The following is an 18,454-nucleotide window of genomic DNA, read 5'->3' as shown; positions in this document are numbered from 1 at the left end:
TCCAGATGGATCTCAGCAACATCAGTGCCCACCCTCCTGGCAGAGATCCTGCTGTGCCCAGCTCTTTCTCCACCTTGAACCTTCCTTTTCCAGCCTTTTCTGGAGCAGACCCCTCTTCCCACTCTCAACCTCCTGGCACCTGCACTGGCCTGTCCTGGTTTCCCCCTCCACACCCAAACCTGGCTCTGCCTGTCCCCTAAAGACACCCTCAGTGCTCAGCTGAGGCCACAGAGGATGAGATCCACGAGTTCTGTGGGACTGGGGCAGCACAATGCCAGATTCCAGCTTTTACAGCCTCCCAGTTTGCTGTGCTCACCTCTCTGATGGGCACCAAGCAAAGAGGAGCCAGAGGGAGCTGGGAGGGAGAAGCAACAGCGCACCAGTGCCCAGGGCAGGGAATCACTGAGGTGGTGGGGACAAGACTGGGACAAGATTGTCCCTGGAAGTCACCCAAGGATCCAGCCCAGGAACACAAAGCTCACAGGCCAAGTGATGGCAGAGGAGCCCCAGCAGCCCTGGCTGCTCTCCCCAGACAGCAGAGGCTGAGGGATGGCTGTAGGTGGATCTTACCTGAGGTTTGGGGGGGAACACAGAGAAAATCTGGGATTCTGGCCATCAGCACCATGCCCTGACCCCGAGCCACGTCCCATCCCACCCAGCCAAGGCAGCACAAGCTCCACAGCCTGGACTGAGCCAATGCACAGCAGTTCTGTCCCAAACCCACCCTGGCCCCCCTCCTCCAGAGCCAGCAGCCCCCATTCCCAGGCTCCCTTCCCGAGGCAGCAGCAGGCCCTGCCCGAGCACAGATGGGACCGTGAGGAGCCAGAGCCATGCAGAAAGTCAGACACCACAAGGCAGGATTGAGCAGATTCCATTTAATGTCATGTGCATATATATCCATACATTTACTTATGTCAATGGTTCGGATGTGCGTGATGCCAGGTCTTGAAAAATCTACTCCTCGGGTTACGTCTGGGAGCGCCAACTCTCTCAAAAATCAGCTCAAAAACCAGCTGGGCTGGGCTTGGACTGTTGAAAAACCGACTTTTAGCCCCAAAAAGCCGTGAATTGAAGGCAGAGCTGGCAGAGCTGAGCCCTGAATTCCCACCCAGCTCTGCAAATGCTGTTGCAAAGGGCTTGGCCACGGAACCCCTCCCTCCTTCCCTCCCTCCCAGGGGGACAGAACTGATAAGGAATGAGCTGCCCCTGGTCAGCATCCCCAGGCAGAGCAGCAGAAGCAGCACCCCACCAGCTCTCCAGGGTTTTGGCCAAGGCTGAGGAACAGGGCAGAGAGGCAGAGATAAAACATCCCCAACAAAAAAAAAAAAAAGGAAATGAGGAAAAAAAAGTCATTTTCACCACCACGGACGCGCAGAAATTGGCTTCTCTTCTCTTTTTTTTTCTGGTGTCCAGGGGCCAGCACTGGCAGCTCCTGGGGGAAGGGATGCCCACCCTGCCCTGTGCTGCATCCCAGCAGTTGCAGGGTAGATTTTTCAAGGCCTGGAGATGGCTCCCAGGAAGGCTCCTCCCGCCCGCTCGGCATCGATTGCATAGCATTTATTTCACATAAGGCACTGTTTTGCCCAACAGCAATTCCACATCAATGCAGTTTCCATACAGGATGGCCTACAGTGCAATAACATCAACTTAAAGGCAAGGTTTGGAAGAATAAACCCAGCTTTAAATTGCAACTGAATATTAAGAAGATAAGGGAAACTACATTTTTCAAAAGCCTTTTTTATTTTCCTTCACCATTGTTGTTTTACAATACAAATATCACCTTGTGAATACACAAAAAACCTACAGAAGATAACTCTGCTTCACGTAAAATACAGAATGGATATATATATATATATATTTATATATATATTTTTCTCTTCTTCATTCTTCTTTTTATTTTTATAAAAACTATTTTTGTTCTGCACATTGGCAAGTTTAGGATAGGAGACTTCCCCAAACATACAGTATGTATGGTAGGAGTGGAAACTTAGAATTACATGCAGTTTCTGCACAAATATTTTAAAGAAATAGATTATCTTTGTTGTTTTTCAACAACACTCTGACAAGGGCATGGAGAAACCATTCATAGTTCACTCAGTGATCGTTTGTAAAATTCTTAAAAAACAGGAATTCATGGCTGTTTTGCTTTTTAAAACCCAGCTACCAAGTAGACAATAAAGTGATACTTTTTTAGCTTGACCTGCCCACAATGTGTGAGCAAGGTCGGACCCTTTTTTTTTTTGGTGGGGTGGGAGGTTTTTCCCTACACGTGGCAATTTCAACATTATAAGCAAATTTCCAGTTTAATTTAGCTATAAATGCAAAAAATTAGTAATTATACAGTATATATAATTCTGCTTTCATGGAATACTTTATTTTAAATAAAAACATTTAAGACTGCCTACTGACCATACAATCAAGACAAGAAAGGCACTAGAAACATAGACAAATCTCTCTCTCTCCCAAGAAGCATTTTCTTTAAATTTTTTTAACTCTCTACTCTCTGACATGTAAAAATCTTTTTAAATTTAATTTTTTTTTCATACACATTTTGAAAAATAAAGTTAGGAAATACTTAGAAAATCACTTTACATTTTTTCTCTCTTTTTTTTTTTTTGTTTTTTTTTCTTTTTTTTTTTTTTTTATTTTTGCACTTTTTTGACACAGTCACTGCAGAATCTACAAAATCAGGATTTACCAAACCTTTCTGTGTCTATCATCTTATTCGTAGCGCGGTGCAACAGGTAGAAAGATTTCTTGATTTCACCCAAGGCAGATATTTAGAAACCTTCATATAGTCATTTGCTAGAAAATGGCTTACAGCCCAATCTTTGGGGCAAGAGATATGAAAAGTATGTTTTCCCAAGAAAATAATATGCTTTGTTCCCAGACGTGACTGGAAAGACCAGAACTTATGATATAAAAGCTTTTCATCTATGTTGTCGCATCATATACAAAGGAACATGGTGATGGGCAAATGCAAATCCCAACTCTATCAACAAGAAATGTATAACAGTGCATGATCAGTTAAATTCTCTTTATTGTTGTCCAACGCAGATCCTTTGGAGAGAAAAAAAGATCACAGTGCTTACCAGGTAACTGAACAGGTCAGGTCCAGGGAGCTGCTAAAGAAAGGGTTAGGGAGCGGTGGATTTTTGTTTATGGCATCTTCTCTTGGAGTTGTGAGCACTTGGGACAGGTCCTTTCGGGGCTCTGGTGACACTGTTACGTGTCACTCACCAGGCGGCTGTACTTGACCTGCCGGCCCCGCGCCAGCGCCGGACACCGCAGGGGCCAGTGGTAGGAGCGAGGTACAATTCCTTGGACATTCTTCTCAAAGTACTGGAAGGGCTTGTACCACCAGACCCTTGCAAGGAGGTTCGTTTGGGAAGCTTCTTTTAGCACCTGCAGGGGGAGGAGGACAAAAAGAGGATTGCTGAAGGGCAGGTCCTTTATTCGCACCACTTCACTCGCCGCCGTTCCTCCGTGCTCTCCTGCTGCTCCCAAAATCTCACCTCCCCGACAGATCCCAACCTCCCTGCACACACCAAACCTGCTCAGCCCTGCCTACAGGACCCCAGTTGTTTGATGGGCCCACAGGAAAGGAATGAGTGGCCCAAGGATGGGTGTCTGCTCTCCTTTGGGGATGAAAACGCCATCCCAAAGCAGGATGTTCTGTAGGGATGTCCCAGGTGGCTCTGTAAGTGCCTCTGGAATTCCATGGGGATCAGGAATCACTTTGGGGCCTGGCTGTGTGCCTGTGGAGCTATGGGAATACATCACACAGGACTCCATTTTCTTCATGGAGGAAAAATCCCATTCTTTATTCACACAACTCCTTTTTATACAGTTTTACAGACCTCCTGTGTGACTCCAATTGGTCAGTAGCTCTCTCACTTTAGTAACAAGTTGTTATTCTGTGTTGATTGGTCACTCAAACTCTCAGTGTGTATGTGCAGGAAAAGTTGTTTGTGAGAGATAGTTTCCATTTTTCTATCTGACTGTGTAAAAACAGTTTATACAGGTGCTGGTTGTTTTTCACCCAGTGATAGATTGTTATGCTAACAAACTGCTCACCCCAGGATTGCTTTCACGTGGGAACTTGCAAAGGGCTAGCCTGACTTAGAAGAAATGACAGGCCAGCCAGAGCAGGCTTGATTTTATAAGGCTTTTCTTTATAATTTCTCTACCTTACTGCAACATGGAGCCATGAGCAGGGCACGTCCCAACCCATCTGTAGATCAGAACCCTGCCCTGCCCTCCACACGCTCCCAGACTGCTCCCACCTAGCTTTTGCTTCTCTCAGCCACGAGCAAGCCCCAGCCCACGGACACACAGAGCAGGCAGGCCCCAAGGGAATTATCCAACTCCCCCCCTGCTGCCCATTATCCATGCCAGAGCCAGGGATCCCTGTATCCACCCCCCAAAGGCAACACACGAGCACAGGGCTTGTACACTGAGCTTCATCTCCATGTCAAGCTCAGGTGTCAAATAAATCCACTGTTGCTTTTAATTTTAAGGCCAGGCACAAGCCCCAGCATGAGGAAGGAGAGAGCAGCACACCAATGTGTGCACAGGGAAGGAGCCAGGGACTGGCATTTCCCAACATCCTGGCAGCTCAGGGCAGCAGTGCTGAGCCACCTCCCCAGGCACATCAGGTGGCAGAACAGGAACATTTCCACACCAAAGCTCTGCTGAAGCAATTCCTCAGTAGGACTGGGGGCACTCCTGACTCCAGCACTTGCAGCTTGGAAGTACCACTGCTCTGAGAGCCCAGGAGCAGAGTGAAAGCGTGGAATCCTCTGGATTGTGTGTGGAATCCTCAGCTCTCGTGTGACAAGAGCTGCAGAGCATGGGCACAGAACACAGTGCCTCCCAAGCTGACTGAGCATCAAAGGGCACCTAATCTGCAGTCAGGCACTTGGCTAGAAGTGCACCACAAGGCCTGGCTGTGGTGTGTTGCTTCAGGCAGCACCAGAGCAGTGGAATAAGGAGGTGTGACCATGACCTTTAGGGCCCCTTCCAGCCCATGATGATTCTGTGATAGGATCTAAAAAACTGCACTGTCACAATATATATTCCTCTTCTACCATTGTAAGAGATCTTTATTACACATAATTAACAGCATGTGCCACAGATAAGCAAAAGATCTTTGACCATGAGCACAGAAAATATTTGGGCACCAATATGCTGCTACGGACCTAAAAATGTCTCTTAACTCCCTTGTCCACTATCCGTGGCAAAAAACTTGTGCATTTCCTCTCAGAGAATCATGGAACATGCAGAGCTGGAAGGGACCCACAGGGATCATGGATCCAGCCTCTGTTCCTGCCCAGACACCCCAACAATCCCACCCTGGGCATCCCTGGCAGCGCTGTCCAAGCTCTCCTAGCCTCTGTTCCTGCCCAGACACCCCACCAATCCCACCCTGGGCATCCCTGGAGCAGTGTCCAAGCTCTCCTGCAGCTCTGGCAGCCTCAGGGCTGTGCCCATTCCCTGGGGAGCCTGGGCAGTGCCCAGCACCCTCTGGGGGAAGAGCCTTTCCTGATCTCCAGCCTGACCCTGCCCTGGCACAGCAGAGGTTTCACTTTCCTCAGCAGTGTCAGCTCCTCCCTGATGTTCCAGTTCACCAGCCAGGAGAACTCTCCATGCCCTGGAAACACTATCAAAAACCAGTTTCTTTTTAGCTGAGGCCTCCTCCTGTACCTCCAGAGACCTGTGGCACAAGCCACAGAACACAGGAAAACCCCAGCTGGCCTCAACAACCAAACTAAACAAAACCAAGGCAAAATAATCTAAATGGTTTGTTGTTCTGTCACAAACGTGACCACCTGGCCCAAATTCAGAAGACTTCAAAAAACTGAGGTTACCCCAGGGTGGGAGAGTCCTGCCTGCCTTTGGGAAGCCCTTCCCATATTTTTGTGGTCAAGAACCCAAAGAATGATGCCTCTTTCTCCTCTGCAAACCCAACAGCTGGGAGGAAGAGAGGGACTCTCCACAGGACATGGGTGAGCCTGGATATTCTCACCCCACCAGGCTAGAGCAGGAGCATCCAGGGAGTGGGAGGAACTCACTTGCTGGTTGGCCATTGTGTGGTACCACCAGAATAGCCTTGTAGTGATGTAGTAAGCCACCACCACGTCCACAGTGTAGTGGTCATGAGCAAGGAGGATGCAGAACATCCCCACCATGCTGAGCGCCCAGCAGAGCCAGTGGTACCACCAGAGTCGCCGTGGGGAATCTGCAAAGAAGCACAAGCAGGGGTTACTCTCCCAAGTGGAAGCTTATCAGCACTATTGCTGTGATTAGCAGAGGTCATGGACTGCAATCCTGGCTGACACAGAGATGCCTGTGCTGAGATTAAGAGCAGGAATGCTGAGATCACAAAATAAGTATCACTCTCTTAAGGTGTAACTTAAAATTGTACTCAGGGGTAATTGAGAAAGATATAATATACCCTGGCCAGTCAAATCAACCTGCTTGTGTTTAGATTGGATTTTGGGAAGGAATTGTTCCCTGGGAGGGTGGGGAGGCACTGGTTCAGATTCCCAGAGCAGCTGTGGCTGCCCCTGGATCCCTGGCAGTGCCCAAGGCCAGGCTGGACAGGGCTTGGAGCAGCCTGGGGCAGTGGAAGGTGTCCCTGCCATGACAGGGGGTGGGATGAGATGGCTTTTAGGTCCCTCCCAACCCAAACCCTTACAATCCCTCTGGTGAAGAATTTTCCCCTAATACCCAGCGTGAGGCCGTTTCCTCTCACCATGGAACACGCAGATATTTTAACTGGAACTGTGCTCATGAGCACAACAGAAAGCCCTCAGTCAGGAAGGAAGCACCCAGCAGGAGGGCAGCAGGGCACTCACACTCTTTGATGAACAGGTAGGTGAGGGTTAGGATGACGGTGTGGCCGCTGTACAGGTAGTCCCCACACATGTTGTGGGAGCCCGTGATGGACAAGCCTCCGCCAGCAATCAACTTCATTATCCTTCGCAGGTGGGATTCCCAGTCTCCAAAGAGCTGGTGGGACAGCAAAACACAAAAGCACAGTAAAATATCACAGCTCAAGCAATGGTTTTAAGCAGCAATTTGGCCTTTCAGTTCTCTATTGTATTTGCAGGGATCCCCATGGCAGGGAGGAATGATGAATCTGACTCCATGTTCTCAGAAGGCCAATTTGTTACTTTATAATACTATATTATATTAAAGAATACTATACTAACTATACTAAAGAATACAAAAAGGATGCCTACTAAATGCTCAAAAGCTATTAATGAAAACTCATGACTCTTTCCAGAGTCTTGACACAGCTTGGCCCCAATTGGCCAGAGAGTCAAAACCATTCACAGCAGAACCCAATGAAACAATCACCTGTGGGTAAACAACCTCCAACCACATTCCACATGTGAGCACAACACAGGAGAAGCATTGAGATAAGAATTGTTTTCCTTTTTCTCTGAGGCTTCTCAGCTTCCCAGGAGAAAAATCCTGGGCGAAGGGATTTTTCAGAGAATGTGAATGCCACATTCTCCTCCCCTTCTGCTTTGATCCACAAGATCAATCAGCAGATAAATAAATCCTCAGCCTTTCCCAAAAGCTGACAGCACATTTCCAGCAGGAAAAAGACTGGAAATGAGACACGAGTGTTTTGATGCTTTGCACCTCTTGTAGCTGGTGCTCAGGTGAGATTTTCCTTCTGTTCAGAGGCAGCACACTCTAAAATAAATGAGGTTTAATTTAGTTCATGTTGTTGGTAACAGCACAGGCCCTACTGGTGATCCTCCAACAGAAACCAGGAGGAACTGCCCAGACTGAACAGCCAGCTGCCAAAGTCAGGATCTGATGGACACAAGAGCATCTCACTCCAAACCCCAAGGCCTTGGAAAAGTCTGTTAGATTATTTCTTCCTGCTTCCCACTCCAACAGAAACATGTGTGCTGTCTGTCAGAGCACGGGGCCAGACTTGTGCTTTGAATCCACAGCAGCACAAACAGGGATCTCCCTCCACAGCCAGATTTGCTCTGACCCACCCCCAGCCACTGGCTCACAGAGCATTCCTGGAAAAGCTTCTGTTTGCCCAAGGAAAGCCAAATCCCAGCAAACCAATTCCTTCCCAGAGGACACTCTGCTCCCTCTCCCGAGTGACCAAGGGCAGCTGGCACTGCCCAAGACTTTTGCTGCTCTCAGCTCTTAGCCAAGGCCAAATATTAAACAAATCCACAAAAAAAAGTATGCCATGGGACAACCAGGATGTGCGGAGAACCTCTGGCACCCATCAGGAAGCAGGGACTAATGGATCAATATACACCTGTGCTGCATCCTCACCTCATTTTATGGTGTTTGAAAATCCATGGAAACCACTACACTGTCAGAAGGAAACACAGACTCCCCCCAGGCTGGCCATTAAGTTTTTATTTTAAATCTTGGCCTTGCTTTAAGAAGTGGAAATTAATAATTTCTGACAGAGTGGAGCATGTTCTTTGCAGGAATTAAACACTTCCTGCTAACAGTTGCTCACAAACACTAAACTGCTCCCCAAAGCCCACTTTTCACAATCACACAGAACTCAATAAGGTGTTGAGAGGTTATTCTTTTCCCACCAGTACATTTAGGGCTTTCAAGAAAACTCCTTAATCTTATCAGGGCCCTCAGCTTGTCTCTACTTGAGTAATGAGAAGGATTTGCCAACACCATAAATTCCCCAAATTCCCCAAACAGGCAGATTTATTCACTTCAGCCCATAAATACCTGTGTTCTCTCTTTTTTAATTTCCTAGCAGCAGGCTGTTCAAGCACAGTGCTGAATCCTCTCCCACTCACTTCTCTTTCCAAAATCCCTCCAAAAACCACAAATGTTCTGCCTTGGCTGGACTTCCCTGAGGAACCAAAGCTTTGTTTGGATGTGCCAATCCTCACCAAAACAACGACAGCACATGGTTCAAGTCCAATCAGGATTTTACTACCTGTACCTCAGCATGTGGATCAAGTCCAATCAGGATTTTACTGCCTGGACCTCAGTGATTTTACAACCTGCCAGCTGATTTATGGCTGTGCTTCTGCCCTTTCTCCTGCTTCAACTGCGTCACTGCACAACCAGCCCCAGGAATTGCAGAAAGGACCAGGATTCCAGCAATGCTGGAGTGACCAGGGGTGGATGCAACACCAGCAGCTCTGTCCCATCTCCACCCTGAGCACGTGAATTACCCTTCCAGGCTGACCACAAGGGTCAACACCTCTGCCCCAGTAGCCTGGTTTCAGCCACGGCTTTCACAAGCCTAATTTATCTCTGGGAGTCAGGGCTGGACTGGGGAGGAGGTGAGAAGTCCTTGTGCTAACAGAATTGCAAAAATATGTGCAGCAGACAGCCTTAGGAAAGTCCCTCTGGGCCATTTTCAACCACGAATCATATTTGGATTTGACACACTGAGGTGTGTATTTATTTAGAAATCAGTGACTCACACATGGCAAAGGTTGCACGTTGCTTCAACAGCTTCAGTGGGGACAGGAACACGCTGATCATGCAAATTAGTTGAAAATGCCACAGAATTTGGGTAGCTCAGTGCTTTGAAAAGGGTGGGAATCCCTGCACTGCCCCAAGCACCTCCACTGAGAGGGCAGCCAGTGACATGCAGAAGGGAGTCCCTGTCACACCAAACCAGCGCTCTCAAATTAAAATTATAGAGTGGTTTGGGCTGGTTTGGGCTTGAAGTTCATCCCATCCCACCCCTGCCATGGGCAGGGACACCTTCCTCTACCCCAGGCTGCTCAAGCCCCAATGTCCAGCCTGGCCTTGGGCACTGCCAGGGATCCAGGGGCAGCCACAGCTGCTCTGGGCACCCTGTGCCAGGGCCTGCCCACCCTGCCAGGGAACAATTCCTAATTCCCAATATCCCATCCATCCCTGCACTCTGGCAGTCTGAACCCATTCCCTGTGTCCTGTCACTCCAGTTCCTGTTGCAGGGTCCCTCTCCAGCTCCCCTGTGTCCCTTCAGGCCCTGGAAGGAGCTGTGAGGTCTCCACACACCCTTCCCTTCTCCAGGCTGAGCATTCCCAGCTCTCCCAGCCTGGATCCACAGGGAAGATGCTCCAGACCCCTCAGCAGCTCCATGGCCTCCTCTGGACCTGCTCCAACAGTTCCATGCTCTCCTTATGCTGGGGGCACCAGAACTGTGCACAGAATTCTGAGGGGGCTCTCACCAGAGCAGGGCACAGGGGCAGAATCCCCTCCCTTAGTAACATTTACTGAGAAAGCAGTTTTGGGAAGAGGAGGATGAGGGGGAAACAGGCAGATAAGGAGGGATTTACCTTTGGAGAACACTTGAAATGCATTCCAGGTACTGGGAGTGTAGTCACGTACATGGTAATACACCGGTACAGGTATAGTGTGCCAACAATACAGAAAAATCTTCTGCTAATTATAGACCTGGCAGGGAGAAAAAAACAGGCACAAATAAGGAGGTGCTCAAGGCAAACAAAATCCACAAAGGTAAATAAAACAAAGCAGCAGCTGGTTTCTCCTGACGCTTTGGAAACTCGTGACACTATCGGCTTACACCTGGGAATGCTGAACCACTCCACAAATATTCCCACGCCTTCCAGGCCAGGAATACAGGAGCAACACAACTCACACTGCCTTTGAAGGTGAATATGGAAAATCTAAGGATTAGGAGGCCAAAGCCTGTGCAGATTGGGTGCTGAAGACATTAAAGGGGATTTCATGCCCCACACCCCTCCATTGGCTGCGGCCAGTCACTGATTTCCCATTCAAGGCAGGGGATAAAGTTACAGGATTTTCATTGTGAGATGAAAAGGACTTAGTTTATTTCAGCTGACACACAAGTTAGTGATTACAAAGGGTCTCCTATATAACCCAGAGGAGCGAGAGAACACATCTTTCCTGTGCAGCATTATAAAGGAAGCAGTTCACATCAGCAAGGAAAGCTCCCCAATAAAAATGCAGAGCTGCCCTGGCTGCAGGACAGGGTGTTTGCAGGGAAGCCACTCAGCAGCCACAGCTGCAGAGACACTGATTAGTGAGGGCTGATGCTCACAGAGAGGGCAGATGCAGATCTGGGGTATTGTGAGGTGCTTCTGCAAAACCAGCACGAGCACCCGGGGTACAGGGTGGGCTCAGGAGGGACAGCCAGCCCCAGAACTGCCCCCCTGGGGTAACACCTGAAAACACCTCCAAGAAAAACAAACCTCTCCTGGCACATCCACCAGAACAGGAGCAACCTCTGGAAAGATCCTTAGGAGAGATCACCGCCAGGGTTACAGAAACTGGGTGTGAATCCAATTACAGCAATCACCCTTTGTGTGCTACAGACCCTGTGGGTTTGGTTCATTTTAAATCACTGCTCTTTGCACTTATGGCCATTTCAAGCTGCAGGTTCTGGCATTCCCAGAATCCAAGAACAGTCTGGATTGGAAGAAACCTTCAAGATCATCTCATTCCACCCCCTGCCGTGGGCTGAACTTCTTTTTAAAATTAAAACTACCACTTGATTTTGCTGGATTTGGCATATTTTAACTTGGGAAAATCTGAGAAAGCTCTGCACTGTAATATAAAGTAAAAATAAATGCAAAAAGCCTCGTATTTCCCTTTCCCCCAGGAGGATTTGTGTGAGTGTGAGACTCAGAACCAGCCAGTAAGTACAACCTCCACACTTATTCCCGGCCCAGAGAACTCCATCCCAGCTCTGCAGACCTCAGCAGGGAGCACGCTGCTCCTTCAGCCCCATGAGCCAAACACATGGCCAATCTTGGCACTGTGCTTCTCCCACAGCATCTGGGAATGCTTCCCAGGGAAGTTCATCTCCCTCAGCAGCCTCCTTGAGCTCCAGAGTGGCCAGCCAGACCTGCTCCTGTCTTCTGGAGAGATACCAGCCCAATCCCATGCCATGGACTGCATTAGAATCATGGAATCACACAATGTTTGCCTTGGAAAGGACCTTAAAGCCCTTCCACCCCTGCCATGGGCAGGGACACCTTCCACTATCCCAGGTTGCTCCAAGCCCTGTCCAACCTGGCCCTGGATACCTCCAGGGATGAGGAAGCAGAAGTGAGGAAGGCCCATGTGGCCCAATGCCCTCCCTTTATTCCTGAATTAGGTTTCAGAGGGAGGTGATAACCCCACCACAAAAGGGATTCAGCTTTTCTGTAGCACTGAGTCACCACCCCTACGGTGTGCCCCATCCAAAACCACAAGAACAAGATCCTCCACATGAAGCCACCTCGCTGGGCTCCTGTTCCTGCCAGCACCTCTCCTGCTCTTCCCTTTCTCCTGCTCTTCTCTTTCTGCTGCTCAGCCACAGCTTGGGCCTCTGGGACCTTGATCCCTCCGCTCAGGGATAGAAAAGAGGGATTTTGGTCCTTGAAACATTCCATGATCAGTGCATAGACTGACCAAGCTCTGGGACTCCCTGGCATCTTCCCCTAACACCAGAAAAGGCCTTTCCAAAGGGGACTTCCATGGCAGGGGGTTGGAATGGGATGACCTTTAGGGTCCCTTCCAGCCCCTAACATTGTGTGATTCTGTAACATAAATAAAAACAAACACCCCAAAGCAAATGGGGACACGGTAGGGGGAAACCTTCACATCTACCAGTGACACCAATACACGTATGTTACCCTCAACCCACATCTCACTGCTTCAAAATCTCCAAGGATTCTGCTGTTCCTCAACTACAGGCTCTGCTCAGCTCCACCACAGGGTGTTTGATCCCTGCTATGGCCCTATTAACCCCACATCTCCTTCCTGAGGGCAACCCCACACCACCCTCCTCTAGCTGTTTCCCTTGGGTTTAAAATCATGGAATATGCTGAGCTGGAAGGGACCCACAAGAATCACTAATCCAGCTCCTGTCCCTGCACAGATACCTCAATAATCCCACCATGTGCACCCTGGGAGCATTGCACAAACTCTCCTGGAGCTCTGGCAGCCTCGGGGCTGTGCCCATTCCCTGGGAAGCCTGGGCAGTGCCCAGCACCCTCTGGGGGAAGAACCTTTCCCTAAAATCCAACATAAACCCTCCTGGCCCAGCTCCAGCCATTCCCTTGGGTCCAGGTTCACAAGAACATGAGTTGTGCTCCCTCAGAACAGTGAGTTCAGAACATCACTTCATCAATCCAGCTCCTGTCCCTGCACAGATACCTCAATAATCCCACCATGTGCACCCTGGGAGCATTGCACAAACTCTCCTGGAGCTCTGGCAGCCTCGGGGCTGTGCCCATTCCCTGGGAAGCCTGGGCAGTGCCCAGCACCCTCTGGGGGAAGAACCTTTCCCTAAAATCCAACCTAAACCCTCCTGGCCCAGCTCCAGCCATTCCCTTGGGTCCAGGTTCACAAGAACATGAATTGTGCTCCCTCAGAACAAACAGTGAGTTCAGAACATCACTTCATCCAATCCACAGCTTTTCACCCATGAAAAAGGTTTGAGTTAACCACGCAGGCAAACAAGAGCAGGGGCATTGCCCAGTTTCTCAGGGAACATGTGGAGCTCTGCCTTCTGCACAAGCAGCTCACACTGCGTGCTACCTCACCTTTCAAAACTGAGATAAGAAGATCACAAGAAGCATCATTTTGTTTGGGTGCAAACCAGCATCTGCCCTCCAAAAGCTGTCAGAAGCACACAAGTTTTGAAAAGGTTTTACTTACTTGTATTTTAAGAGCAGCCACTGAACAAACCACAGTCCTACAAGGATCATGCCGTTGATTTCACAAATAGAAAAAGCCCATTGCACCCGATCAAAGCGATCAAAAAATGCATCTGGGAGGGGAGGCTGCACCTCCTTGGGAGGCACTCGTTCATGAACCACCGAGATAGTCACCGTGGTGAAGACGAAACAAAAAAGTGCATAAATAAAAGCCAGGAAAGTCTTGCCCCACTCCATGGGATACTGCGAGCGCTCCGGCTCCGGCATGGGGATCTTGATCATCTCCTTCTTGAACCCGTTGGGGACCCCATTGAGCTTGAGCGCGGCGCCAAAGCCGTTCTGGCGCGCGGCGTCGCCGGCGCGCACGTGCCCGTTGGCGTGGCCGTTCTTGTGAGCCTCCATGTGGTGAGCCATCTTCAGCCCCTCGATCATGTTCAACAGCCGCTGCCCGCTGTCGGAAGACACCCGGCACAGAGGGGATTTCTTGAAATCCTCCTCCGTCAGGTTGATGAGGTCCCGCCCGGTGAAGTTCTTCAGGGGCTCACAGTACTCCGGCACGGCATTGTCCGTCAGCCAGCTGGTCACCTCCTCGGGTGACCACAGCACCACTTCTTTCATCTCGCCAGGGACGGTGGCACATGGGTTTTAAAAAAGTGGGCAGCAGTCACTGAGGCTCCAGCGTGGTGGGAAGCTCCTCCTTGGCTTCATCTTGTCCCTGGAATGGGTTTGGCCAGAGCGAGAGCCCGTCCCTGCCCAGCCGACACCAGCGTGCGGCCAGCATAGGAAACGCTCTACTTCATCTTCGTGCTGGCATTCTTCTTCCTGGGGAGGGGGACAAAAACACAGAACCAGGCATTAGCACGGCAATTAGCCTGCAGGTCATGGCCAAAGCCAAAATTCCTGCACCAAACCAGCTGTGCTTGGGATGGACAACAGACTCCGGAGGGAAAAGAGCAGCAGATTTGAGCTCCAGCCTTGTACACACAGCACTGTCCTTCCCAAGCTCGCTGTTGGTTTCTTAAAAGATTTAACACCACTTTGCAGCTGTAGGAAGCTTCCCTCCTGCTCTGTATTTGTTACATTTTCCATTTCAATGCTCTAGGCCATGAGCAGCACCCAAACTCCTCTTACAATCATCATACTCATGGATTTAAGGAGCTACAGAGCAAATGTTTGATGTTATTTGCAGTAGAAACCTCTTCTACCCCTTACAGACTGATACCTTAATGGAATGTGTAGCACCAGTGATTGAATACAAAACCTGTTTTTCTTTCTGCAAGGCAAAAATCATAAAGTCACAGAATCCCAGACTGGTTTGGGTTGGAAAGGACCTTAAAGCTCATCCCATTCCACCCCCTGCCATGGGCAGGGACACCTTCCACTAGACCAGCTTCCAAGCCCCATCCAACCCACCCTACAACTCCTCCAGGTGCCACATACAGTTATCAACACTAAAAAATTATGTAGGTAATCAAGGATCTACTCTCTGGGCCAAAAGAGCAGCAGGAAAATCAATAATCAAGCAGATTAGCCTGAAAATAAACTGAAGCATTTAGGTTTGCAAGTATATAGCAGCTGTGTGAGGTAAAGCAGTGTATACTGCTCCAATTCAAAGAAATGTTGTCTACCCGAGAAAGAAAAAAAGGAACCAGAAGGAATGGTTAATTAAAAAAAAAAAAAAAAAAAAAAAAAAAAAAAGAGGAACTAGGTAAGAAACTTCTATACTCAATGAATTGCAGAAATAGCTTAGAAAAGCTGATTGCTTCAAGTACAAAAGTTACAAGCACACACAAGTTACTTGCTTGGAATCTCCTCCTGAATTTTTGAGACATGTACAGCAAACAACGTAGTGATGGCAGGGACCACCACCAGCAAATTCTCATGTCTGAGATGTTTATTGAACCAAAAACCAAAACTGCTCCTTCCCAGAGCAAGGAGAGGAAAGCAGTGGAAGCCCCACCATCCCACAGACCACGTGCTCTGCTGCAGCTCATAAACATGAAGTGAGAAGGTAACAGCACAGGGAAAAAAAAACCACTTCATACTTTCAGAAGTCAAACCAAGCCTTTATCAGCTGTAAGAATATTTTTAGCCTCTTACTAGGTTCCCAAGTGTTTGTATTTCATCAAAGGGAGCAAAGTTGTGACTGAGGAAAACCAAAATAATTTACCCTACTGGCATGATTTGAGCTGAAGTGGCTCAGAACAGATACAGAGCTTTACTCCTATGCAAACACCACCACAATGCACATCAATTCATTTTCTGACCTGTTACCTCTAAGCTCAGCAAGAAACAAAAGGTGCAGTTTTTAACTTGTTTTTCCATGGAAGGAACTGTGATGGTACAGAAAAGAAAAAGCCTTGGATGGAAGGACTGGCAGTACTTTGGAAAGGCCACCTCTCACCTCCTGGACACACCAGGAATGTGCACACATTTAAATCCATGGAGGAAGCAGGGGTGAATATGACTCTTCCACTTTGTGCATATCTGTGTTGTTTTAAAGCAGAAGTGAGGATACAGCTCTATTTGCTTCCTTTTCTTTCAATACTGAGGAAGGCTTTAAAGCCACAGATTGCTTCATTATTCAAGTTGTGTTTAGCAAATCAGTATTTAGTTACAGAGCTCTGAACATGGAAAAAGGATGGCCTGAATTATGCATGGTAACCCACATTAGAAGCTCCTACAAGGCCAGGACTGAGCAGCAGCTCAGCTCCACCTGCTCATCTCCATGTGCTCATTTCAAATCCCAGCTCTGGCAGCACAAATTCCCAACAGACAATCCTAATAGACTTCTTGTTGTTTCCCAGGATGGTGCCTCACAACGACAAAGCCAAAGTTATTTATTTTTAATGCTGTTCCCCCTGCCTGCAGCAGCCATCCCGCCTGGCTTTGGGGCTCTCTGAGCAGTCTGTGGGCACACAAGGTGGGCCAGTATCAACTAAACCTTTTGAGTTTTCAACACTGGAGTGCCTAAATCCCAGTTTCCCCAATCCCTGAACTGACAGAAAAGCTTCCTGTCCGTCCTGACAACATTTTTAATTAAGGATTTGGAATCCCAAAGACACAGCTCAGGAGCCTGTAGCCAACCTCCAAACTACATCTCCACTGCCAGGGAAGGTCTAGATTGGATACTGGGAAAAACTTATCCATGGAAAAGGTTGTCCAGCCCTGGAATAGGCTGCCCAGGGCAGGGGCAGAGTCACCATCCCTGCCTGGAGTGATTTAAAACGTTTGTAGATGTGGCACTCGGGGACATGTGTTAGTGGTGGCCTTGGGAGTGCTGGGGGAATGGTTGGACTTGATGAGCTTAGAGGGCTTTTCCAACCTAAACCATTCACTGATTACATTCCAGCAAAGCTTCCAGCAGGTTCTACGATGAGTTCCAGATGGAAAAAAATCTGTTGCCAGCTGCAAATAGCACTTGGATACTGGTACAAGAGTCCCAACATGCTGGTGTGACCCCAGGATACCTGGCCTGGCAGCCTGACAAAAACCAACAAAAGTGTGTCCTGCAGGAAAACTGCAGGTTTGGGCAATATTGCTGGAAACTACCATCAGTTCCAAAATGTGCTCTCACACCACCAGTGTACATCTCTATCAAGCACCTTTTGTAAAAGTAGAGTAAATGATACAGGAGGAAAGGTAATCCTCTGCCAAGGACACAGGCCATGGAGATGAGTTGTTTTCACTGAGAGTTAAAATGAGGAAAACCAACTAAAATTTTTAACACCACTTCTTATTCAAGCCTGTTTTCACAGCCTGTCTAATGGGGGAGGAATAGGCAAAAAGCTTCTTTACTCACACCTTCCAGCTTGTCACATTAAAAATTCCTCATTCCCTATGGTGCATCCATGAAGGCTTGATGGGGTGTGGTTTGCAGAAACTATGGGGGACCACAAAAGGTCTGCTCTCCACACAAGCTGAAGACAGAAGGTGGGGACCAGGTCAGCTGCAGCCAGGCCACATGCCCACGAGGATGAGGCACATACAAATCGCCCCAGCTCTGACACAGGTTCTTTAGCCTGGCTGGCTAAAAATTCCCTCCATCTGCAGCAGAGCTGCCTCATTAAGGAGCCTGAACCTGACAAGGAATTATAAATAACAATGTGATTATCATAACAATACCAACTGCACCGTAATAATGATGCTGTGGAAAACCAGTACCTCAAAATACCCACACAAGAGTGAGCAGGATGAAACAACCTCATCAAGGGCTCAGGTGGAACCTCCTTGTGTTTACAGGACCTTTATTCCCCGTTGCCAGCAAACACTGAAGTGCTAACTCAAAACGTGGGGAGTAATTGCCACCACCACTTCCATCTACACCTTGGCCATGGCCACATCAGAGGGTTAAACAAGAATTTGGGGTGCACTGTAACAACCCTGCCTATCAAGACCTGTTCTTCTCAGATCAGCTGGGCATAAAGAGCAAACGTGGGAGCATCAACCTTTTTGGTTAAAGAGCAAGAAAATCAGCCATGAAATCATCAGCTGATTAGAATCTTAGAATCATGGAATGATCTGGCTTGGGAGGGACCTTAGAGCCCATCCAGTGTCTAACAGCTCCACATTTTTCCCATGCTGAGGACAAGGCCCAGGTCTGGGTCTCCTTGCAAGCAGAAATGGTTAATTCTCACAATTAACACTGATGAGACAAAACCACATCCACTTAAACCAGTAAAAAACCACCTCCCTTATCCGTTTGCTCATCTTGAAACTCCTCCTGAAGTACTTTGAAACCCAACCAAAGCAAAGAAAAGCTAAGCCTTCCGAAACCAAACTGTGCCCTGCTCGTGTTTGTGCTT

At 48.5% G+C, this 18,454-nt stretch overlaps 1 protein-coding gene across 7 annotated transcripts in view; it reads right to left on the bottom strand.

Moving 5' to 3' along the window:
- Positions 1-860: 860 nt before the first annotated feature.
- Positions 861-18,454, bottom strand: part of SGMS1 (sphingomyelin synthase 1) — a 91,197-nt gene continuing 73,603 nt past the window's right edge. For all 7 annotated transcript variants that reach the window (XM_041473966.1, XM_041474009.1, XM_041474001.1 and 4 more), the window contains 5 exons: positions 13,651-14,471; positions 10,299-10,416; positions 6,861-7,014; positions 6,075-6,241; positions 861-3,405 (listed from right to left, as the gene is read on the bottom strand). In XM_041473966.1, the coding sequence (XP_041329900.1) occupies positions 3,226-3,405; positions 6,075-6,241; positions 6,861-7,014; positions 10,299-10,416; positions 13,651-14,267 (1,236 nt within the window). In that variant the 5' untranslated portion in view covers positions 14,268-14,471 and the 3' untranslated portion in view covers positions 861-3,225. The remainder of the gene's footprint in view (positions 3,406-6,074; positions 6,242-6,860; positions 7,015-10,298; positions 10,417-13,650; positions 14,472-18,454) is intronic.

This window comes from Pyrgilauda ruficollis, unplaced genomic scaffold (genome assembly GCF_017590135.1).
Source record: "Pyrgilauda ruficollis isolate IOZ18807 unplaced genomic scaffold, ASM1759013v1 scaffold11, whole genome shotgun sequence".
NCBI classification, from domain to species: domain Eukaryota; kingdom Metazoa; phylum Chordata; class Aves; order Passeriformes; family Passeridae; genus Pyrgilauda; species Pyrgilauda ruficollis.
This window is presented reverse-complemented; position numbering and strand designations above follow the sequence as displayed.